The 24,226-nt window shown below is 40.0% G+C and overlaps 4 protein-coding genes across 5 annotated transcripts in view; 3 read left to right on the plus strand and 1 right to left on the minus strand.

Moving 5' to 3' along the window:
* sgip1a (SH3GL interacting endocytic adaptor 1a) overlaps window positions 1-3,941 on the plus strand; it is a 35,488-nt gene extending 31,547 nt beyond the window's left edge. The window contains exon 24 of the mRNA XM_069679398.1: window positions 241-3,941. Within this exon, the coding sequence (XP_069535499.1) occupies window positions 241-263 (23 nt within the window). The 3' untranslated portion in view covers window positions 264-3,941. The remainder of the gene's footprint in view (window positions 1-240) is intronic.
* A 1,852-nt stretch (window positions 3,942-5,793) lies between these two features.
* On the minus strand, window positions 5,794-7,952 carry insl5a (insulin-like 5a). The gene is made up of 2 exons (XM_069680550.1): window positions 7,781-7,952; window positions 5,794-5,948 (listed from the first exon to the last, which is right to left on the minus strand). The coding sequence occupies exons 1-2, from the start codon at window positions 7,950-7,952 to the stop codon at window positions 5,794-5,796; spliced, it is 327 nt and encodes a 108-aa protein (XP_069536651.1).
* Window positions 7,953-12,579: 4,627 nt separating this feature from the next.
* Window positions 12,580-15,635, plus strand: pars2 (prolyl-tRNA synthetase 2, mitochondrial). Of its 2 annotated transcripts, none has more exons than XM_069680272.1 (4): window positions 12,580-12,679; window positions 13,241-13,586; window positions 14,062-14,307; window positions 14,387-15,635. In XM_069680272.1, exons 2-4 carry the CDS (start codon window positions 13,257-13,259, stop codon window positions 15,266-15,268), a joined length of 1,458 nt encoding a protein of 485 aa, XP_069536373.1. In that variant the 5' UTR covers window positions 12,580-12,679; window positions 13,241-13,256; the 3' UTR covers window positions 15,269-15,635. The 2 variants fall into 2 exon arrangements, with proteins under 2 accessions (XP_069536373.1, XP_069536372.1); XM_069680271.1 differs by having other exon boundaries at window positions 13,244-13,586.
* A 1,270-nt stretch (window positions 15,636-16,905) lies between these two features.
* On the plus strand, window positions 16,906-22,401 carry ttc4 (tetratricopeptide repeat domain 4). Its single transcript, XM_069680124.1, has 10 exons — window positions 16,906-17,142; window positions 17,294-17,411; window positions 17,533-17,694; window positions 17,912-17,989; window positions 18,325-18,449; window positions 18,543-18,629; window positions 19,384-19,610; window positions 19,859-19,943; window positions 20,762-20,844; window positions 21,911-22,401. Exons 1-10 carry the CDS (start codon window positions 17,032-17,034, stop codon window positions 22,008-22,010), a joined length of 1,176 nt encoding a protein of 391 aa, XP_069536225.1. The 5' UTR covers window positions 16,906-17,031; the 3' UTR covers window positions 22,011-22,401.
* The last annotated feature ends 1,825 nt before the right edge of the window (window positions 22,402-24,226 follow it).

Consider the following 24,226-nt stretch of genomic DNA (forward strand, 5'->3'; position numbering starts at 1 on the left):
CTGTAATATAATTTTGGTAAGGGATGATAATAGGCACTAATATAGTTAGGCTCGATGTCTTTTAATTTTGATCTAATTGAGAGTCAGTCAAGTGCTTTATTAAATTACCTTTTCCTTTATCACTAAACCATAATTGCATAAATATAAACTGCAGACTGATAATTGAAAGGAGGAACACAACAATGAGTTTACAATGTGCATCAATTTATTCCATTTCTTTGATTTGTTGCTGCGTTTCAGGAAAATACCTGGCTGACAACTAACTGTTGCTGCTGAGAGCGGCACTGTTGAGCGAATCTATCGCAGTGGACTGAGGTTGACCCCGAGGACAGAGACAAACCGACACCAGACAGACTTTCCGTTAACCCTTTCTGAACCCATAACGACCGACCGGTCAGCAGCCTACCCAGCAGTATTGTATAACTTGCATATAGCATCGTGGAGCTGTTTTAGGTCACGTAATTATCGTATTTGTATTCATTTCATAACATCTGTATTGCTGCAGTTAGACACCTGGGTTCTTCCTCCCCTCTGAAGTCTGTGCCTCTGTCTCCATCCTCCTCTGGTCAATGTGTGGTGGTGTGTTTTTTAAACTTTCACTGCAGCTGCCTGACCGAAGACGTGGACAGATCGAGCTCTGGATAACTTGATGTTTGTTGTCCAGGAAGATTTGGCTGTAAAAAACCTACCGTGAATAAGATCTCAGTGGTAAGACACGCTGGGTTAAAGTGAAGCAAGGCCCGGGACAGGAATATTAGCAAGTTTTACACCTTCATTAGCAGATTACAAAAACAGCTCTATGAAAAATCCTTCTGTCTGAGTCTGAGCTCGAGGAATGAGACGGCAGCCATTTGCCAGCAAGTATATGCATTTACTGATGCATTTGGACACGAACAGCTTAGTGAGAAGTGTTTCTCAATCGACTGAAACACGGGAACAACTATTTACATTAAAACTTAGATATTCATGCATCACCTACTGGTACTACAGGGTCACATGACTTTGGATCTCATCCTTTTAAATATAAATGCACTGATCAGTCAATCAAACTGTTACTTTATTTCTCTGGATTATGCAGTCATGAAGAGGTTTTAGTTAAGTTAGGCAGCTGCAATGATAAATCAGTGTACTGGTTGCAAAATAAGAAACTATGTTTTCCCGTCAGAACAAAACAAGTGTACAAAGTGTCATTTTAAATCAATAATATATATCTTAAAGGGCGTTTGGTGTTTTCCTCGTATTGTCAGATAGCCTTTCTGTTGTTCCCAGAGCAGCAGTGATAGCCTCCAGAGTACATGACAGCGTTCTATTTTTATTTATTGATGACGACGATTTGTTGTATAAAACATGTGATTCTGTATACGAATAGAATTTGAATGGTATCACACGACTCAGAACCCTTAAAGGTATAAATATTTGAACTCTCTCTCTTTTTTTGTTATCTGTGTAGTTGGGTAACCTGTGTACAGTATAAGGTATAATTTTTGAATTTATTTCAGATATAATTTTTTAACTCAAGTGCAACAGAAGATTTGAGCTCTATATGGGTGGGGACGGGTAATTTAAAGAAAAAGATAAATATCTTCCTGGATGCTGTGTTATGCTTTGTGAAAGCAGTGTTACTGTAGAGTTAGTTATACCATGGGCGAGGTCCACACTTTAAACAGATAGTTTGACATGTTGGCCTTTTCTTTTTCTGAGAGTTAGAGAAAATTAATGTCGCTCTTATGTCTGTCTGCTTAGCATGAGGCTGGAGCCAGGAGACGGTTAGCTTAGCATAAAGAGCAGACACAGCTACCCTGGCTCTGCGTTAGTGTACAAAAAAAGCTTACCAGCAACAGATTATATCATGTTTGTTCAATTGTACAAAAAACTAATTGTAAAAATGTTGAGATATAGTTTTTCAGGGGTTAAACGAGCTATATTGTGCTAGTTTTCGATCAGTAGAGGACTTTTCGCCATGCTAGCAGCTTGGCTCTATGCACAGCAATGTAGTTAGATTGGTCCACCAATTTGGTCCTGCTTGAACTCTGAACTGAACATCCTTAACTTTTCTTCCAGTGCCTCTAGTGCTGCAAGTTTGCAAATGTCATCATGCTAACATACTATGCTAATATGGAGAACATGGTAAATACTAGCATGTTAGCACTGTCACTGTGAGAAGGTAAAAATGTAGCTCAAAGCTGTTTCTAAATTTAGCCTCACAGAGCCAGTCTTTGCACAGCGTCAAGCTAGCTGTTTCTACCCTGTGGTCAGTCTTTAAGCTAAGCTAAGCTAACGGTGTCAATGCTCCAGCTGAACATTTAACAGACAGGCCTAAAAGTGACATCAATATTCTCACATAACTCTTGTTAAAAAGTGAGTTAGCGTATTTCCAAATTGTTGAACTTGTAACAAGGTCACGACAAAGACGACAAAAGCAAACGTTTTCTTTAACAACAGGTGAAGTTGGTGAGCGCTGGAACAGGATTTGTTCAATGGGACCAGCATGGTTTGTTATTTTTTTTAATTATTCAAACTTCATCCAGATAAAACAGGAAGAAAACATGGTTGTATTAATCCAGCATTCTCAGTTCCCCACATCTACATATTCAGAAATCCCTCAACTTTGACCACCTGTCTGACCTGTTTTCTTACCTGTTTCCATTCACCTCTGTGGTACCTAAACCCCCCCCCTGACTGTCACATGATCACACCCCCGATCATCCAACCAGCGCTTGAATCCATGGCTTTATTTTGCATAATCGTAATGGTCTCTGTGAGATGACATGAGTTGAATGAGGTTGTGGAGCAAGGTTAAGTTGACCAAAATGCTTTCTTTTTTGTATTTTATGTGTGTGTACCCCAGACAGTCAGTCCTCTGTTAAGGAGAATAAGCTGAATATTTTTAAAACAGATAAAAGTGAAAAAATATTATATTGTTTAATGTGTAAAAAAAACACTGTGCTGATGATGTTGAACTTCCTGAACGCTCTGACACTCAACATGAAGAACAAAAAGTGTGTGTGATCTCCGTACTGTACCGTATGTCGGCATTCTGCTAAATGCAACCAATCATGGTCCTTTCAGCGCTGCTGCAGAAGAATCTTAGGCTGAATTTAGAGCAAAAAGACGATAAGTAACATGTCGATACTCCTTTATAATGATAGAGTACTTTTGATCAGACATAGGTTTCAACATGTGGCTATTTGGCAAATAAAAAGATCAAATTCGAGCCGTGCAGTTGAGCAGATTATTCCTGTGCACATCTAAAAGAGAACCTTTAACTGCTCTGAGGTTGTATTTAATACGTCAATGCAAGGCGATGATGATTGGTGCCATTTAGCTCGCGCATTAGTTTGGTAACGTTTCCTTTCAGTCATGTTTGTCCTTCGTTCAGTCGCCTGGATGGACCCACATGTCTGACAGGAAGCTGTTACCTTTAAGCTATCAGTGCAACAGTCACTACAGCATTATCTACAGAGGCCCACCATATACATCCCATCATGCATCTGTTTTTAATGACCACTACACTACAAGTAACATGTCTTTCGCCTTTAAAGTCATGTTATAGTACATAACTCACTCTGTTAGTCCTCTGATAATTCTTTACATCTAGTTAAAAAATGGAACAAAACTGTCAGATCTTCATCTCTGTAGTGAATTTGTCCTGCAGTAATTCATTATTGCATGCAGAGCATGCAGTACAAGGTGGGGCATCTAATGATGATAGATAGTACTGAAATGACGTGTTGTGCTGAGTGTCAGTGACCTGTGTTATTGTTGGGAAGAGAGCAGGGAGTGTGTCTATGTGTGCTATAAGCCAGAATGCTTTTTGGTTCTGTACCGTTAACCTCAAACACATGTGCAAGCTGTTTGTACAGTACATAACTACGCTAAGATGAACTGAGAAACTTAGTTTGCTTCTTTCCAAAACCAATAAAAGTTATAACTGGATGAAACTGTGTTTGCACTTTTCTTTGAGTGAAGTAATATCTGCATGATTGTGTCCCTCTCAGGAACATGAACATGAGTATTCTTGTATATTCTGTATAGCTCTTTAGCTTTTTTGGGATGGACCGAGGGATTAGAGCCTTTCAACAACTTCATTATCTCTATTTGTAGCTTTGTCTGTTCAACCAACACAATATCACTGTATCTGTTTTTAGATAGAGACTTGAAAGAGGCTAGTTTTGTGTAGTTCAATTTTGTATTTTTAAGCCTTTTTTTCATTTGCATTGAAATAATTGTGCAGTGTCAATGAAAATTTGACAAAATTACCTGAAACAAAATCAAAATGTAATATTTCTCAGTCAATGAAACAAGTCTTGTTATTCTCTGACTCTTCGTTTTCTTTTGACAACTGTTGCATAGAATCATCTGGAACGTGTTAAACACATCAATGTTCTCAAATGTATCTGTGCAATACTTTGGTTTGACCAAAAACCTGCAAAGCAAATCTGCTTAAAAAACCTCCTAAAAGTTAGCATGCTCATCATTATGTGCGCTTAGCTCAAAGTTTGTAGACTCTGTCTTGTTTCTTTTTTTTGTCTGTGCATAGAAGAGACCAACGAGAGGAAGCGGGCAAAATACCAGGAACTGGTGGAATTGTGTCAGAACAGGTGCTGGAAGACGCAGTATGAGCCCATAGAGGCGGGCTGTCGAGGCTTTGCAGGACGCTTGCTCAGCTGCCGTCCTCAATCGACTAGGTATCTCAAAAAAGAGGGCCATTTGTTCCGTGAGCAAAGCCGCAGAAAGCAGGCGGATGGCTTTGGATCAAGATGGCTGATCCGTGGGCGGTTGCGACTGGGACATAAGTCGGGGCCTGATCAACCCCGGCTGGGTCACCTGGGCGAGGGTGTCTGATGTTGAAAGACCAGAAACATGTGATGACCCCGGGTCACATCATAGATGATGCGTCCCAGTGCATTCAGGAGATGTATCATGCACGGTGGTTTAACCAAATACCTGCAAAGCAAGTCTGCTAAAAACACCTGCTAAAAGTTAGCACGTTAGCATGCTCGTCATTATGAGCACTTAGCTCAAAGTTTGTAGATTATGCCTGTTTTTTTGTTTGTTTGTTTTTGTTGGACTTTTAAGCCTTTATTCAACAGTCCAGATGTGACAAGTGGAATAAGAGAGGGTGAATGACACAACATAAAGGTCCCCCGCTGGACGAGCACTGAGGACCTTGTTGCTTATTGTTGGCATTCATTTTTGGTTTCTTTTTTCCCCACACATAATTACTGCGTTGTTGTTGATATTTTATTATTTTAGTGTCCAAGACTGCCACTTCAAAAAGACTCACTCCTCGCAGAATGTAAGCTCTGTGCAAGAACATTTATTTGCCAAAATAATAGCGAAATGATAGAATACAAGTTTCCAATAAATACATCAGAGCAGAGAAGAAACCCTGTGGAGACTGACTGCTACATACAGGACACAGGCTGCGGCTGAGACATCTGTCCCCTCTTTGCCTGCTTTCATATCATCCCTGAGTGCAATGTAGCTTTATTTCCTAATTTCCATTTCTTAATTTATTTTTATAATTAAACACATTCTTGTGGTTGCACATGTAAATCTTCCAGCTAGGTGTCAGAAACATGTTCACAGATGCTCCAAAGGTCACATTAACTTCTACAAAAAGTTATACCTCACAAAAATGTCAAAGCAATTACAAAATAGCAGCTTAAATGATCGTACATGCAATGCAGCAATTATATTGTTTTGAAACGTCAGCATTTGGATTCAGATTTCAGATTGAGTCACTTTGGTCACTTGGAGGATGAGAGAGGAGTAAGAGAGGGGTCGGCCTCAGCAGAGGAAGGTGAGGTCGCTCTTCCTGCAGCCCACCTGGCAGCACACGGTGGTCAGGATGTTATTCATGTCCCGTCTGGTCAACTGGGAGCCCAGATTACTGCCGCTCAGGTCCTCCAAACTGCTGTGATCGCCTGCGGGCAAACCTGGAACTACAAAACACAAAGAACGGTAAATAAAAACACTTTCACTACATGTTTCAATTTGTTTCCAAGTATTACTTAAAGTTTGTCTCCAGCAGGATGACATAATCGACTGGTGTTTAAATCAGTCTCGTATAATTGAGCTCTATGTACGTTCCCATTGAATAAGGAAACTCTAAATGACTTTGCAGATTAACTCAGTGTTATTTGTCTTCTACAGTGTCACTTTACTCTTTGTAATCAGCACGACTGATCGGCTAACTGGGTTTGTGTGTGTGTGTGACAGACAGCGAGGCAGCGAGGGGGAACACACAGCGGCAGCTTTTAATCAGGATATGAGCGCTCCTCTCAAATAATAAGGTACGACAGCAGACTCTGCGCTGGGTCACCTGTGTGTCTGTACACTCACTGTACTGCAGCTAATGAACTAATGATATACAGATCGTGAAGTGAGAATAACAGGAGTTTGGTTGAATTTAAAGGAACATAAACTTAAGAAAAAGGTCACAAGAGTGGAAAGCATCTCCTTAGTTTCAGTCCGAGAGATTCCATCTAACATGCAAAATAAAGTCACTGCACTTGAGTAGAAGTATGCAGCATTTGAGCCTAATTGAGTGAAAGTAACATGAGAACATACAGTGTAAAGGGAATGAAAAATGCTGTCAAAAGGTAAAAAAAAAAGTTTCAGGTCATCTCATTAATTTTTATTAAAAATTCAGGATTCGTTCGCCAGAATTACTGCAAAATATCGATAAGCCATCCAAATAAATGTCTGTCTCTTTGAACCTTCAGAACTTAAAGCTGATTTTTTTGTCTTTTGTCTTTATTGATTGAACAGCTGAAGAGAGACAGGAAATGTGGGGGAAGACATGCACCAAATGATCGGGAGTCAGCCTGTGATCAGTGCGTTGAGGACTGTAGCATCTGTATATGGGACACCTGCTCTACCAACTGAGGTAAACCAGCACCCCTTCAATTTAGTAATAATAGTAATAAAAATAATAACTTTTATTTATATAGTACCATGTTTACAAAGTGCTTTGACAGACAATGCAGAGGCAGGAACTCAGGAAGACGACAGAATAAAAAGTGAAGTCACGGCAATAAGAGGCGAGAACCAAATGCAAAGGTCAACAAGAATAAAGGGAAATAAAGGTGATAAAACAGGCCGACCTCGGAAGCCGTTTAAAGCAAAAAAGCAATCCAATAAAGAGATAAAATACAAGCAGTGAAAGATGATCTCACTGGTTTTTACTAATTTTAGATTTTACACTTGTTTTTAAATCTGTGTGGATCAGAAAAGATATTTCTACAGGATGAAATTAGGACATCTCTTACAGATATCTTATAAAAAGTAGAAAACAGAGTTTAGTAGACTACAAAAGTTTAAGTATATTTAAAATTAGGTTATCTTCCACAGTTATCTGCTCACAACAAGGTCCTGTATTTGTGTTTAACTGACATGGAGGGATAGTAACAAAGAGGTTACTACTTTATAAGTATCTGTTTGATTGGCTTAACTCAGACAACTTCAGATACATTTTGAACACATTATTTTTACAGAAGGATTGTTGTTTTTGTCCATCATCTATTAAACTCAAAGCGCATCAGGAGAGCTCTCGAGGTTGGTATAAACACGAGGAATGATTAGAGGCATTTCATTTTCCATATGGGTCATTTGGCAACTGATTTACTGACTAACTGCATATTTCACTTTAAGGCTAAGTCTACACAGGGAGAGAAAAGTCTAATACAATGTTAATCCTATTTGTTCTTCAATCAAAGAGGAAAAATCCCTTCTTTTAATTAAAGATAAATTATTGCAGGAGAAGTTGTCTCACCGTCCACGTCCGTCTCCGTGAGGAACCTCCTCCAGCGCGAGCCTCCGCAGGTGTACACCACGGCCCTCAGGAACTCTCGCCCGCACAGCTTCACCGCCTTCACCTCCGCTCTCACCTGCTCCACCTGCACCGCTGCACACAACAGCAGAGGCAACACCACCAGAGCCCGCATGCTGGATACCTGTCCGTCTGTCTGACTGCACGGAGGTCTATCTGTTCTGTTTGTTCGCTCTCTGAAACTCAATGAGCTGTGATCTGTTATCTCGCTGCAGTCTTCCTTCCCTGACCAGCGCTTACATCGGCTTTTATTATGTAGCATCCACCTTTGAGTATCTCTCCTCCTCCTCCTCCTCCCTCTTACTGGCGTCTTAGTCCATCCCATCACACACACACTCACATCCTCTGTCATGACAGTTAAGTCCTTTATGTTTCCGGTCATCTCCACCATCTTTAGCCGTCTCAGAGAAAGTGACAGCCGTCATCCTTTTTACGACCCTCGACAGACAATCACATTAGCCTCCTCATCCTCTCCGTGATGATGTGCTTTAAGGCCGTGATTACAGCGACCTTCACCACGCTGCATGGATAATTAAGTGATTTAAAGTGTCCCCCGCCCCGCAGTCTAACAGGTGTTTCATGTGTGTACAGCACTTTGATGGTCTTTACAGCAGTTTTTTTGTCCGTATAAGAGGAAGAAAATCAATGTTGACAGTCCATCATGCAGGTCGTTAGGATGCTGCTGATGGTGGGATGTGATACTCTGGAAGACATTTGACTTCAATCATTAACGCTGGAGGTCCCACTTAGCATGTCAATGAAATTATATTATGTTTAGTTTGACATATGGCAGCACCAAAAAATGTTTTTAGTGTGGAAATAGATACTTAGTCAATGATTGATGCCTTTACTGCTGTTTTGGCTCTTTGTTCTTAATGAAACTTGAGTTAAAGTTTAGCAGATAGACGGCACTCAAGCAAACTTAAAAGACCAAACAAGTATTTCAAGTGATTTATGAAGATATCCATGTTTTTCTTTATATTTTGTGGCACAATTTTGCTGTTGTTCCGGGCCTGTATTCTGCATCCATTCTGCCCTTTCAATTTCTCATAAAAGGTGAAAGGTGAGAGGTGAAATCAGTGATAATTTACTGCTTTGTCGCACAAAATAACCACAATGTACGAGTCTGATTTCAGGCCCTGAACCACCTCCTGACTTTTCACATGTTTAGGTTTTGTTGTTGCCTTTGTAAGCGGCTTGTTTCAGCGAGATTGGGGAACCTCTGACAGCTGTGGTCAGCAATTCAGCACTGAGCCAGAGAACATCGTGTCCTCCTATAACTGCACGCACCGTAACGTTATACTACAAGATACACAAATTTCCAAAGCTTGTGTTCATCAGCTGAAGACATGAATGCTCTCTAAATGAAATCACAACAGAAGACGACGACGCTTGAAAGCTCTGCAAAAACCCAGTAAAAGATCTTGAGTTGGGACTTTTAGGTCTATAAAGTTAGCCTGACTTAGCATGCTGGCTAACATGTTTGTTGCCATTATTTACTGCTTTGCCTGCTAATTGTGAATAAGCTATGACTGCACAGAGAGCAACAAAGGGTTTTCCTCCGATCCATATTGTTATTTTTCAGAGCAGCAAGAAAACATATGCGTATACGTATGTTACCTTAATGATTTTAACCCTGATGCGCTCTGTTGATTGCTGTAATCAGGACTCCTTTGGTTATAATGATGGCTTGGAGAGATGATGAAGATGACCTTTAATGACCCTAAATTACCTTAAATGACCCTAAGGCATCTGCCATGCCCTGATGAACTGAAAATAAGAGACTTAGACTCTATCCCTGACTGTTTTTCTGATACTAAAAAGGTGGTTTCTTAAATTTAATTCAAACAATATTTGTGCTTTTTTTTGCCTTTATTGAGAGAGACAGGACAGTGGATAGTGTGGGAAACGGGGGACGGGAGAGTGGGGACGACACGCGGCAAAGCAGTCGAGGGTGGGAGTCAAACCCGGGGCCACCATGTCGAGTACTGTGGCCTCTGTGTACGGGATGCGCAGTTTAAGCGCTGAGCTAAACCGGTGCTCAGTGTTTGTGCAATTTAACAGACATTATGGTGCAGAAAAGCTTGTAGCATTTACTGAATTAGAAAGCTCCTCTCTCAGTATCCAGCCTTTTAGGTACAAACCCTGTGAACCTTTATTTTAGCCTGTTTTTCATACAGCTTTGTTTCATTTGTTTAACTTGGTTTGTCACCCAGTGGGACGCGGATAAGAAGAGCGTATCATTGTGCAAGCTTCCCCCAAGCTCCAGGACCAGCTTGGTTAGGATTAATGTTCGCGCATTTTGGCTTTGAGGGTTTTCATGGACAGTTTTTATTCCCTTTTGAAATAGTTTAGCTTGAGTCCTTACAGTAAAGGCAAACTAAAAATAATTGATAATAAAGCTTCAATCTCTATTAAGGAAACATGATTTTAAGTGGATGACTCAGCATTTGTAATTTCAAATCAGTCAGTAGCCTACTTAGCAGCCTGATTACCACCTTGTATTATATTGTAGATATATTGGAAAGAAATAACATTCACTCTTTAATTTTCGGTTCCACATGGACTTAATTGTGCTCCTTTCGCTTCTAAAACCAGACGTACATCCTTTCTTATGTTTGATTCAGTACATTTAAAGCACCACACGTGTATTTCTACACTGTATTTCCCAGAAACCTTGACCGAAGTCCTGAAACACTGAAAATGACAACTCAATGTTTAGTATAAAGCCAAACAGGCAAATGTGATGTGAGCAGATAAACTCCGTCCTAATGGGATTGTTCGTATCTGAAGGAGACATTCAGTCGCCCTTTTCTCTGAGGACGGAATCTTACAACAAGAGCAACAAGGTAAATGGAAGAAACAGACGCACACCTAATTGGCTCAGGAATACATCAGTGTGTGTGTGTGTGTGTGTGTGTGTGTGTGTGTGTCGTCCACAGTGTCCACCTGAAAGAGAAGACACAGATGCCATGTGAGCTGACCATCAGGGGCCCGTGTGTCATTGACTGACTGAGGGAATAATGGATTCAAATTGCTGGCATAAAGTGCTATAAAGTAGGTAACAGTGCATTATCACAGACTGCAGCGCAGCGTCATGTCAACAGAAGGCAAGAATTACATGTGACAGTACGCTCAATAAAAACTCATCAATAGTACAAAAACAGTGTCTCAAATATTTTACCATGTATTTTATCTTTATTTCTCATGTATGAAACAAGAAACATGCATCTTCTGTTCTGTGAGAAGAACTAAAAGTGTAACAGTGGAGATAACTTATATTATAGACCTAGATTTACTAGTAATTTTATTTAAACCAGGATGGAAGAGTATTTAAATCTTTATTGAAGTTAACGTTGCAGTACCACAAGTTCTATCACTCGGTGGTGGCCAGCGTCATCCCATTCGTTGTAGTGTGCCGGGGCACCAGGACACTAACATACTCAGTAAGCTCATCAGGAAGGCTGGCTCTGTCCCGGGAGCGGAACTAGAGTCTCTGGTGGAAGTGTCTGAGAGGAGGATGGTGAGGAAACTCCTCAGTAACGTGGACAACACCGCTCTCCCCCTGCACGCCGCACTGGAGTCCTACCAGAGCACCTTCAGCGGTAGACTGAGACCACCGCAGAGCGCACAAGAAGTCTTTTCTACCTGAGGCCATGAGACTGTAAGAACTCCTCCCCATTCAGCAGAAGGACAAATGGAGCATGATGGGACTTTTATCACAATGTGCAACTTCTAAAATCATGTGCAATAACACCTACAATATCAGGTTATATTATGCTCATTATGTGCAATAATACTTTTCTGGTTAACCCATACACTTTATATTTGAACATATATTTGAGTTACCTCCCTGAATAATTGTTAAAACTATACACATAATAAATTGTATTCTGTGATAAAAACACATTTAAATATCATAAAAATACAAAAAGAAAAAGGGCCACTCGGGACCTCAGTAATGTCATAAAAACATTATTTCCTTTGGTGCAGACATATTTCCTGGTTTTGCCTGATTGGTCTTTGTGTATTTCGTCATGTTGGTTAAAAAAAAGATGCCTAAACATTACTGTATTATGGTTTACCGGTGCAGAGACACTTTTCTGCCTCTAGAGGGCGACATTATACTGTAACTGGCAAAGCAGAAACCAGGAGATCTCTTCATGTGACAGTTTGATGCCTTACTGTTTCAACTCTCTATTACAATGGTGACACCTGTTTTATGAATAAGCATACCAGTTAATAAATAAAGGGCTTTAATACGATTATTGTTCCAACAAGTCACTAATTGCTAATCAAGCGAAGAAAACTGAAAAAAGGGAATTTACTAAATAAAGTAAAATATTCTGTGGACTATTATATAAATACAGGATATACTTAGCTATTTAAATACATACATATGCAATAATGTGCAATGTTATTAAAAGTGCAAGTATATCCCAATAAGGGAGATTACATTTTACTGAAAGCTCAAATAGCCTACAGATATCGAAATTGACCTGTAACAAAACTCGTCTGCTGAACATTGAACTATCTGTCTTCTTTTTTTACTGTTTTTTTTTTTAATGAGCTCCTTAATACTAATTTAGTCGGGTGAAGTATCTGAATACATTCCCCTTTCCCACCACACTGAGAACGATGACACGCGGTTACTACTCCAGACCGACAGGGGGCGATGCAACATTACAGCAACGAGCCTCCGTGCTTGAAGCAAAGGAAGACAGCAGCATGGTGGAGGGACCTTCAGCGTTTTGCAGCTTAACAACTTAATAGAAATTAAATTCTTTGTACAATTGCAAAGATAATCTACTCGGAACAGTTAAACAGTAGTTCGGTCTCAAGGTCAGTCTTAAGTAATAGTTTTGCATACGTTTTTGTGTGCTAAGTGAAGCTAACCTTAGCTAGCCAAACTACTAAACTGTATATTAGAAACATTTGTTAACACGCATCTGTGAACTGTCACTGCTGGACATAACTTTGGACATGTGTTACGACTCACTTGTATCTATATTTTAAACCACAGCTTTGAATTATCAGCATTTATGTAATAATCTAGGGCATATATTTTGTGGATTCAACCTAAAGTTACCTGGGTTGAGACGTCCTTGACTATACCTGTTTACTACGTGCATGCTGCGACCATCTTTTAATATTCCTATAAAGTAAGGCACTGAGATCACGTGTTTTTGTCAGTGGTGGAGGAAGTACCTTTACTTAAGTTCAACTTCTAGTACGTCTATATAATAATGCATTATAAGTAATGTCATTAGAAATTCTACTAATTTAACTAGTACTTATAGTTCAGTAGAATAAAATGGTAAAGTAAAGTAGATAGATCCCACACATTAGTTTCTAAGTGCTTCTTAAGTTAACATATGTAGTATTTTTCTTCCTGTTGTCCAGCAGGTCTGGATCTATCATGGAGCCCATAATGAATCAGATCTGGCCGAGAGTCCTCCAGCGCCTCCACAGAACCTCAGTACTTCTGAGGAGGAGCCATTCAGGGTGTGCTGCTGAACATGCCACCGCTCCTGCCTCCACCAAATCCAGACATATCCAAAAGCCCACTCTTCTTGTTTCCCGACTTTACCAGCCTGCAAACCTGCGTGATGTGGGGCCGGACACCCGGCTGCAAGGAGAGGTGACATGTAAAAGCCAGAGGCTTATGCAGCAGGCCGGGCTCATCTATCCCTCTAACCCCGGGTGTTACTACTATCTTCCTGCTACTGTCCGCTCCATGGAGAAGCTGGTGAGACTTTTCAAAGATATTTTTTAAAATCAAGTAAGCATTCTGAATTTGGTTATGTCATATTTACACACGAAATTCACTTGAAATCATTAAAATAATAATAATAATAATAATAATCTTACAAGTGTATGCTGTAAAAGTAATAACTCTGGATTTTTAAAAACAATATTATTGTTTTTATTATTATTTTGTTTATTTCTTCAGGACAGTTTTTGATTTTTAATGTATAATTTTTAGAATTCTCCTTTTTGTTTTTTAAAATTGGTTACTTTTTCTAGCTGTTGTTTATGTCTGGATTTTGCTCTCCTATTTTCATTAAACTTTCTGAATGTTTTGGATTGATGTAATTTTAAAATAGAAGACCACTTATAGAAGCTAAAATCAAAATAAAAGACTTCTGCATATAATATTTTGCTTTCTGGTTTTTAGGGGTTTTTCGGTCTTAAAAAATTGTATTAACTTGTTAAATCTACAGGTGAGAATAATTGACCAGGAGATGCAGGGCATTGGTGGGCAGAAGTTGGACATGCCCAGTTTGTGCTCAGCTGATCTCTGGAAAACCAGTGAGCGCTGGGACTTGATGGGAAAGGAGCTGCTCCGTCTGAAAGATCGCCACGGAGCCGACTACTGCCTCGCTCCCACTCATGAGGAGGCTGTGACGACTCTGGTCGCTCACCAGACGACTCTCTCCTACAGACAGCTCCCTCTGCTCCTCTATCAGGTAACCTTTACTCTGTAGTTAAAAGTTTATTTGCTGCATTTTGCTGCATTTCTTACAGTTTGTTTTTCTGAAAAAACAGATAACGCGCAAATTTAGAGACGAACCAAAGCCTAAGTTTGGTCTGCTTCGAGGACGGGAGTTCTACATGAAGGACATGTACTCCTTTGATGTGAGTGAAGAAGCAGCTTACGAGACTTATGAATCTGTGTGCCAGGCATACACCAGGCTGTTCGCCCGGCTGGGTCTGCGATGTGTTCAGGTGCAGGCAGACACGGGCAACATCGGCGGTAAACTCTCCCACGAGTTCCAGCTGCCTGCAGACATCGGTGAGGACAGGTTGCTGGTCTGTGGGAGCTGCTCCTTCTCTGCTAATGTAGAGACCATGTCAACAGACAGAACTGAATGCCCACAGTGCAAAACTGGCACACTGGTAGAGTCAAAGGGTATAGAGGTCGGCCATACATTTTACCTGGGCAAAAAGTACTCTCATATATTCAATGCCACATTCAGCAATGCTCAAAACAAGCCTATTATTGCAGAGATGGGATGCTTTGGTCTCGGGGTGACCCGTATTCTGGCAGCAGCCATTGAAGTGATGTCTACAGAAGAGGGGATCCGCTGGCCAGGCCTTCTCGCCCCTTACCAGGTTTGTGTTTTACCCCCAAAGAAGGGCAGTAAGGTGGATGAGGCAACAGTTTTAGCAGAGGAGCTGGTTCACACTTTGGGAGAGAGACTGCCTCGTTTGAGAGGTGAAGTTGTCCTTGATGACCGTACACAGATGACCATTGGAAAGCGGCTGAAGGATGCCAACAGACTGGGATACCCGTATGTTGTTGTGATAGGACCGAGAGCTCTGGAGGAAACGCCAAAGTTTGAGGTGATCTGTCAGCAGACAGGTGAGACGGTGTTTCTCAGTAAAGATGGACTGTTGGATCTCCTGGGAGGAGTGGAAACTGTATGAATTACAAGCTGAATGTGGGAATCAATGTCTTATTCTGTGTTTGTGTATATAATCAACTAGTGAGGTGAAGGGGAGAGAACATTAAGGCCTTATATATTTTCTACTTTCGTCTTATGCCCTGAAGAAGACAGGAAGTGTCTTTGGTTTACAAAATTATGAAATCTACTATATAAAACTCACTGTCACAACAGAGGCTTGATACGACAATAGATATTTGATCATATAATTTACTTTTTTTTTTTTAATTAAATTGATAAATTTGGTCACCACGATGTAATGCAAGATTTCATTATTTATTTTTTTGCGGCCTTTCATGATCCTATAAAAATAAAAAACATGAACCCACTGAGGTAAACAGAAATATCAACCTTCGTCTGTTGTGTTTTCGTCTTTTAGTTTATTTGCACCGGTAACGCATTAGTGGCATCTTAATAGAAGTTAGGTGACACTTGGTACAAACTGCAAATACAACCATGATAAAGTGATCATTTCCTGTGTTACATGTAAAAGGAAACTCAGGTACTTTATGCAAGTAAAACAATTACCACAATATAAGAAAGGTCAGCCTTATTTAAAAGTGTGGATTATTTATTCTTATATATAAGCAACATTATTTTTGATGGAAAAAGTCAATTTCTTTTATATGCAATTGGGTCATTTCAGTTGCAGCAATATGTAGCTGTACAAGTGCCAATACCTGCATTCAAAAATAAAAAGAGTACAACCGTTACGTAAAATGGATGTAAAATCCAGGTTTGCCTGATATTTTATTTCAAGTTTTATAATTATTCCAAAAAAGCAGACATTAATAGCTTATGGTCAAAATTGATTTGTTTAATTTGGGTGTGTGAAGTCTCCAACAATTCTCTGCAGAGAAGATGATTGGCTGCAGTCTCCTATCCCTCCAGGACCTATACCCCTCCAGGACCCTGAGGCATGCAGGTAAGATTCTGGCCGACCCCTCTCAACCTTAACACAGTCTCTTTGAGACCCTCCCCTCTGGCAAGAGGCTGCGGTCCATCAGGACCAAAACCTCACGACAAACTCACTTGTCCTCACTTAACATCACAATAATGTTAATTCTTCAGATGTATGCGCTACATTAACACACACTGGACTACATGTATGTTATTATATACCATCATCTTGCGCAAACCTGCACATCTGTACAAGTCTTTAATCACACCTGTTGTACATATTTAGTATTATATTGCTTTTTTATATGTTATTCTTATAGTCCATTTTTATCTTACTCTACTTAAGTTCACTGACAGTAGGAGTACTACTGTTAAATTGCTTTTTACTTATTTGTATTCTACACCTAAACACCAACTCAAATTCTTTGTTTGTGTAAACCTACTTGGCAATAAACTGGATTCTGATTCTATTTCATAATATGATTTTGTGTTTTGTATGAAAAATGGAGATTAACAGTAAAGAAACATCAAATGGAAACAATTCAGTAAAGGCCCATTAGCTTTAATTGACATCATATAGGCTATAGTTCTTAATGCATGTAAATAGTTATTTTCCGTTTCCAGAAAATCTGTTCCTTGCAGTCTGTGACGGAACAAATGTACTAGTGCTGTGTTTCCGCACGGATCGTCAGTCACGTAGCACCGTTCGTGCACGTGTAGACAAGGCGCTGGGTAACTTCTAGAATATGTAAAGGTATAACAACTGAAAGGTTGGTTTAGTATAAAGTCATAGTTTGTGTAAGTTCTGTACACAACAGAAGAGTAATAAACCGTTGTTTAAAAAAAATGGCGTCATCAGAGGATCAATATGACAGCGATGATGGCATGGACGACTTTATGGACAGATTTAAGACCGAGGGATATGAAAATGGCTTCAGTGAAAATAACTGGGAGGAGGTAAGAAACTACTTGATGTCTACTTTAGAGAAAAAAAATATGTCCATGAAAATGAGCTGTGTCAACATGTAGTTTTAAGCTAGCAAGCTAACACGCTAACCGTATTCTTGATAGAGGTAAAATGTCACATCTGTTTTTTTTCTTCATGCAGGAATTTGATAGAGTACCCATGTTCATGAAAAAAGCTCCTGAAGTGATTGACCCCAAAATATACCCAGAGCTAGCTTGTATCCAGGCCATGATCCACGATGAAGATAGACCTCCAGAGGGTAGGAGGGCCACAGCTTAAAGTCCTTAAAGTTTTTTTAAAACCTCTTTTATCAGTGAAAAAGCTTTCTACGTGTAAGAAACTATAAATAATTATATTCATTCCCCCTCATTTCTTTACAGAGCAAGCTAAGAGCCTGAAAGATGAGGGTAATGTGTATTTTAAAGAGAAGAACTACAAAAAAGCGATCCTGTCCTACACAGCAGGTTTGAAGAAGAAATGTGGTGATCAGGAGATCGACACAGTTCTCCTCACCAACCGGGCGGCAGCACACTTCCACCTGGGTGAGGAGGAGGGATTTTATTTACATGCAAAACACATGTACATTTACATCTTTTCAAGAGATAAATGTGTTGCTAGTACTGAGAATGTGGATGGGTATGTATGAACTGGCTCAGAAAGAAGATGTATCATAAAATAATAGTTCTTCATGCAATGCTTCCTATCCACAGACGTTTCATGCTTAATTTCATCCTAGTTTTTCTGGTCCTTATTACACAGGTAACATGCGATCTGCATTGAATGATGCAGCAGCTGCAAAGAAGATCAAACCAGACCACCTTAAAGCCTTGATCAGAGGTATACAAAAATCAAGAATCCTAAGTATAAACTACGAATTTCGAAGATGTGCAGTATATTAATCCAAAGTTTTGTGTTATGTAGCATGTAAAGCTTTACATGAATGTAATGTTTAGTGTTCTTGGGGTTGAATAAGAGGCCCGCTGCCAGAAGGAAGTGTTTCAATAAGTCTTGCTGTCAGCTACAAGAAACATTCAGGTCTCTCTCTTGCAAAAATAACTCAAAGATCTTTAGAAATTCCAAAAAAAGAAATACAATAGATATTAAAAAGCACAGGATAATATTGAACCACTGATCAGAAAAGTCATGTGAAGATCTTGTGTATGTCTTCGCAGGTGTTCAGTGTTGCACTGAGCTGCGAAACTTTGGAGAGGCCCTCCAGTGGTGTGACGAGGGGCTCAAGGCCCATCCGAAGGACAAGAAGCTTCTTGAGCTGAGAGCAGCAGCAGATAAAAACAAGGTACATTCACTTATAAGTGCAAATTATTTTTGTGGTGCAGATTTTAGATTCAGTGAAGTTTAAATCCCTGCTTATTTTTTTTCTGCGCCGTAGAGAGCAGCAGAGAGAGACGCCAGGAAGGCCAAGGCCAAAGAAAAAAAGCTACATGGTGAAAAAGAAGCTCTTCTGGCTGCCATAAAGGTAAGCATCCTTTTTAAACTGAGAGGAAAATTAAACTCCAACATTCTGTTAGTAAAGCATCAAACCGGTGAAACTTTACAAACACTATGTATATGTAATATGTAAAAATCACTCTATCAGAGGTGTTCAAGTCAGGTCCTTTGATCCTCCATGGTAGTGAATGAGCCACCACACCTGTCCATTATCTACCTGAAACCAGGGGTGCTTTTCATTATGCTTCCTCGTCTCCTCTCTCCTTCCGTGACCTGGAAATGATTCCCCCTACCCCCTTATGTATGGTCTCCTAATGCCTTAAATGCAACTCAAAGAGAGAGGAGGATTCTGGAGGAGCTTACAACACAAGTGTATCCTCTTAGGAAGTGCTTTCATCAAGTTATTAGTGTATGAATCCCACACCTTCGAATGTGACCCACAGTTTGATTCACTTAAGACTGAAGTTAATTATAGAACAATGGATTTCTCATATGGCAACTTGAGCTCACTTTTTCTTGCATCTCTATCTAATCGAATCCTTGCTGGGAGGAGCTAAGATGCAAGGAAGAGAGTCCTGTGTGACACGTTAGCATAAAGAAAAGCACCCCAGGTGTAGCTTATTACCTGTTTGTGAGGAATGAAATGCTGCAGGGATCACCCCTGAACTTTATTTGACCTGAAACAATCTGACACCAATTCTATCTCTAATTATCTCTGTTAAAATTACATAAGTGCTAATCCATTTTAGTGATTATCATGCATCATTTTGTGTTTCACGCAGGATCGAGGCATCAAGTTCCTCAAGTCTCATCAGCGAGGTTCAGACAGCAAGGATGAGGGCTCCTCAGCAGCGATATCACAGCTGAGCCTGGACGGACTCAGCTCCCAGGAGGTGACAGGGGCTCAGGTGTTCTTGGACGAACAGGGCTCCCTGCATTGGCCCGTCCTCTTCCTCTATCCTGAACACCAGCAGAGTGACTTCATCTCTGCTTTCTGTGAGAACAACTGGTAAAAAATCCTCTCGTTCTTTTTTCTAGTCCTGAATTTATCTTGGTTTTGTTTATTTGATTATAGTTACTAACTAGTATTTTTGTGTATTGTGACTTATCAGGATACGTCATTCGTCCCCCTTTCTCCTTTTCATTTGAGAAAATAATCATAAATAAGATTATAAATTTAAATGGAATTTTAATTGCATTTAGAAATGCAGCTGCAAAATTCCTCCTTTTTAGTATCCCTTTTTTTGTATGCCCCAGTTTCATAGATCACCTGGCTGTCATGTTTGGAGAAGAACTTCCACCTTGGGACGCGGACAGAAAATATCATCCACAAAATTTGCAGGTTTGTATATACTGCCTAAATTGTATTGGTCCCTCATTATAAGTACTAGAGACAAGCAAAAATGCATGTTTTTCTTGTGATAAAGATACACAGCATCATCCTAAAGAAGACAATGTAGTGTGTACTTTTTGCTCATTTGTTTGGCATCCTTAAAGGAGCAATTCGCCCCTGGAAAAAGCCACTGTCAGTCAAATTCCATTCTACATTCCTACAACACCCAGCATGCATTGCGCCCCTCCCTCTGAAAGGAACAGCCCATCGAGAGACTCTGGAGTGAAGTACTACTGTTTTGCTGCAGGCAATGGCTCAGAGCAGTACAGAATCTGAAATATGACGAGAATATGCCAGTGGATCGTCTAAAAAACCTGACGATTTTGAACGAGACATGACATCGGAGGCGGGCGTCCTAGATTGAGGATGTGTAGTTTAGCGAGCTCCCTGGCCTCCGCCAGATGACGCGTTTAACGTAGTCTAGGTTTTCCAGGGCCCAATGGAGAAGCAGATAGCGTCCTCCAAAGGCACAGATCAAAATTGCATTTTTCCCTACCATAATGGCATTAGCTCCCCATAATAGCATGATAGGACTGAGGTTGAAAATCGGCGAACTGGCCCTTTAAATTTGAAAAATAAACGTTTCCTTTCAAACTATAGCAGGGACACATTATTGCCACATTCTGAGAGGAACTGAATACATTAATTAATATAAGTAATCAAGAGTATGATGGTCCTACAGGGCAGTTTAGCTGGAGTATATAATTATAAAGAAAATGGTTGATTTTCAATCCTAATTAACCGCAACTGATTTTTCCTCTTTCCAGCTGTACTTTGAAGATGAGAAGAATGAGACGCTCTTCCAGGTCCACCTAGAGACGCCACTTTTAAAAGTGTTGCAGCATAAAAGGTACGTCCATTGACATAAAGTAATTAAATATGTTTTTTTGCCACCATGTTTGTGGATTCCCAATCAGTGCTGACGGTAAACGTAGTGAACTGAAGCAATACATTTGTCAGTGCAATTCTCCTGCATGCAGAGCTGTACGTCAGCACCTACAAGTACCAGGATGCTTTGCACGCGTTAGCGGCCTTAGCCTCGGTCTCGCTTGGCTGCATTTTGTTCCCTTTAAACTCTGCTAGAATAAATCTAGCCTTATATCCAAGTCTGCCAAAACACTGTTTATAAAAACACCTGCCTCACTTTCTCTGTTTGTAGTGTGGGTGCTACGTTTGATTGCAACATAAGCTAGGCAAAGACTAGAAATCCAGGCTGAAGTAGCCTGAAGTTCTCCCCGGTCCATTTACAGTTAGACATCTCAGATATGTCAACAAATGTGGGTTCAAAGCTCTCTCTACGTTACACCCAATATGCAGAGAACCATAGATATAAAGTAACCTAGCTGTAACTCGCTATTAAGCTAGCGCACCTCGAGGCGCAGCAATAATTATACACAACAAAAACGGTATACAAAGGTATACATACTAATGGAAAACAAACTGGCATTTGAGTTACAAAAGCATGAGCAATTTTTCACTCTGTTCATTCACGCACACGGATCAAAGGGGAGAAGTTACTTGTCTGTACTGATTAACTGAACTGCGACGTCACTACACTCAAACTGATGCCAGCAATGCATGCAGGAGCGCGCACAGGAGCTTTTGTACGATGGTCATCAAGAGTTTTTATTTTTAAATCCCTGCAGAACGTCACTTTTGTTGTATTCTTGTCTGTGCTCTAATATAATTTAACCTGCGTCTCCTTTTTGTCCTATAAGACCTCAATGTGTTTAGATCCTTATTCCGTGTTACAGATACTTTGCATCTGTAATCCTGTACAGAGGAATTTATATCTCTGAGATATTATCTGTGAAGCATATTTTCACTCTGCTGCCAAGGTTTTATTTCCTCCTTTCTTAACACTCCTTGACATTAATCACCTTCACACCTACCTGATTATTTTGATTTGTTGACAGGTTTTACGTGAAGGGAGGCACTCCCAGCTTTATTGTTCTGGTGGACGGCTCGTCATTCAGAAAGCAGTTTGTGACAGGAAAGAAAATACAAGGTTTGTAAGGACATGGGTCTCAAGTCCTGGACTTTGGATGCACAACGACCTCAAAGGATTAACTTTGTTCTTGAAAAAGACACCATGGCAAGCATTTTTGTCTCATTTTGCCAAGAGCAGAACACTCTGTTGTACACCAAATATACATGGGTATAAAACATGAGATATCTGAAGGTAATTCACCTGGATTCTTTGTTTCTGTCTGTACAAATACAAACTGCAGATCAAAAACAACATGAAAGACATTTTATACAAGTGTTTATGTAGACAAATAATTAAACAGCTGAAATGATGAATAATCAATGAAACAGTGAAGAACAAAAACTTATTGGGTATCAACATTGATAGAAGTGGTTGTAAGATCATTTAAAGACATCATTAAAAAAGACAACAGAAAAAACAGACTTCATTGGCTCCTGAGTTTGACTTTTTTCTTCTTCTTTTTTTAACAATTTGAGATTTTATAGAGTTTTATAAGAAGGATATCCAACAACAAGAACATTTTAAAAAGAAAACAAAAACAAACTAAGACAAAACATAAAGAATAGGCAGGAAACGTCGCAGATATTCACATGAGAAGGGTAATTATTCAGTTACAACAATGCAGTGGGAAATAGTTCACAACATCCATCACCGGGAATCTACACAGGCAACGTATTTGAAGCCTATTTTTGACACGCGTGTGCCGAGACAGAACGGCTGTTATTCAATGCTGCAATCTCAACCAGCCGCGTAAGCTGTGTGGGAGGCAGGCGTAATATGCGAGTTATTTTTCTTCTGCTCTGTTTGTTGTACGCGCCAAGTTTATTTTTCCTCGCTGCTGCACGCAAGTGAAGCGTAGAAAACCATTTAATGACAACCCAGGAATCCATGTTAGACGATGTGATCTCTTCATTTTGGCCAACTTCGATCTTAGTTTCCTATTGAAGTTATTGATAGACTCGATGAGCAGGCAAAGAGCAATGAATATGTACATTTCCTCAACATCTGTCCTATTAATTAATTCTCATTTGATTCTACTTCCTACATAAATACAGAGTTTATGCCTGATTAAGAAATAAGTCTACAAGTCGGTTGCAATGTTGTCTTCTACTGTTTCTGGCAGACTGCACACTCTTTGGCGTCACTGCCGCTCCTATTTATGGCCAGGAATCACAAGTACACATCTCTGCTCCAGTCGCAGCCGGTGTAGATTGTAAAATAGATGCTGCCCTTACGCTTACGTATCGCACACGTTCGTCTGACGCCAAAGAGAATGAAACGAACATCTTCAAGATTACAACTTGAATCATATCATTCCCTTCAGCAGCGATTCCCATCATTTGTTCCTTCCACATGTTCAGTGTCGGGGTTTGAGGCTCTTTCCAACATCTTAGAGTCAGTGTAGCGCACGTTATTTAGCCGTGGTTGGTTCACATTCCAACCATTCATCTATATAATCGAAAACACTCCTCATTAATGGGGAAACCAAGGGGCATTCCCATTAAGCGCGCATTTATGTACCGCATTGTCTGAATGTGACCTTTAAGTCTCGATCTAAGGAAAGTTTTGCTTTCCAGGAAAAGGTTTGTCAACAAAACTTCCTCATACCTCAAAAATACCAGCGACAAACAGGTAAGTCAAAAGTGAAAGCAACAGTGAAGATGTTTCGTGTTTAGAATGAGGTTAAGCGACATCCACCTGAACGAGACTGACATTGAAGATAATGAATGTTTGGCAGGTCATGTTGTTTCATTCAGCAGTGTGACAAAACCAGCTTTTCTTCTATCTACCACTCCTGTAATGCCGATAAACAGTACAACATAACCTCACCCAAGCAAGGCCTCAATTTCCTGAAGCTATGGGTTTTCTATTCGATCCGTCTCGTCAACATAATTTGAGAACTTAACTACTAAGCTGCTGGCAAAATCATATAAAACAACTAAGTAGAATGAGGATGATACGCAATTCAAATGCAAGGTACAGGTTACCCTTTTAAAGAAGAAGAGGCTTTGGTTCTTTTTAGAAAGGTTGGATATTGTTAAAAAACGATCCGTACAGTACAGTCCATTTGTTAAGATAGGAGCTAGCATGTAAAGTGCTAAGCATGTGGGAAGCTGATACTGATGGTCAATCACCAGTTTCCTTTGCATTATTGCGCACCCGTCTAGGGAGGTGTAGGTGTGCAGCATAAAGGTACATGAAATGTTCCTTCCCCGGTCCCAAAAAACCAACAGGCGGAAAC

Source organism: Semicossyphus pulcher, unplaced genomic scaffold, assembly GCF_022749685.1.
Source record: "Semicossyphus pulcher isolate SPU_LCO1_2020_fin unplaced genomic scaffold, fSemPul1.0.p SCAF_4, whole genome shotgun sequence".
NCBI classification, from domain to species: domain Eukaryota; kingdom Metazoa; phylum Chordata; class Actinopteri; order Labriformes; family Labridae; genus Semicossyphus; species Semicossyphus pulcher.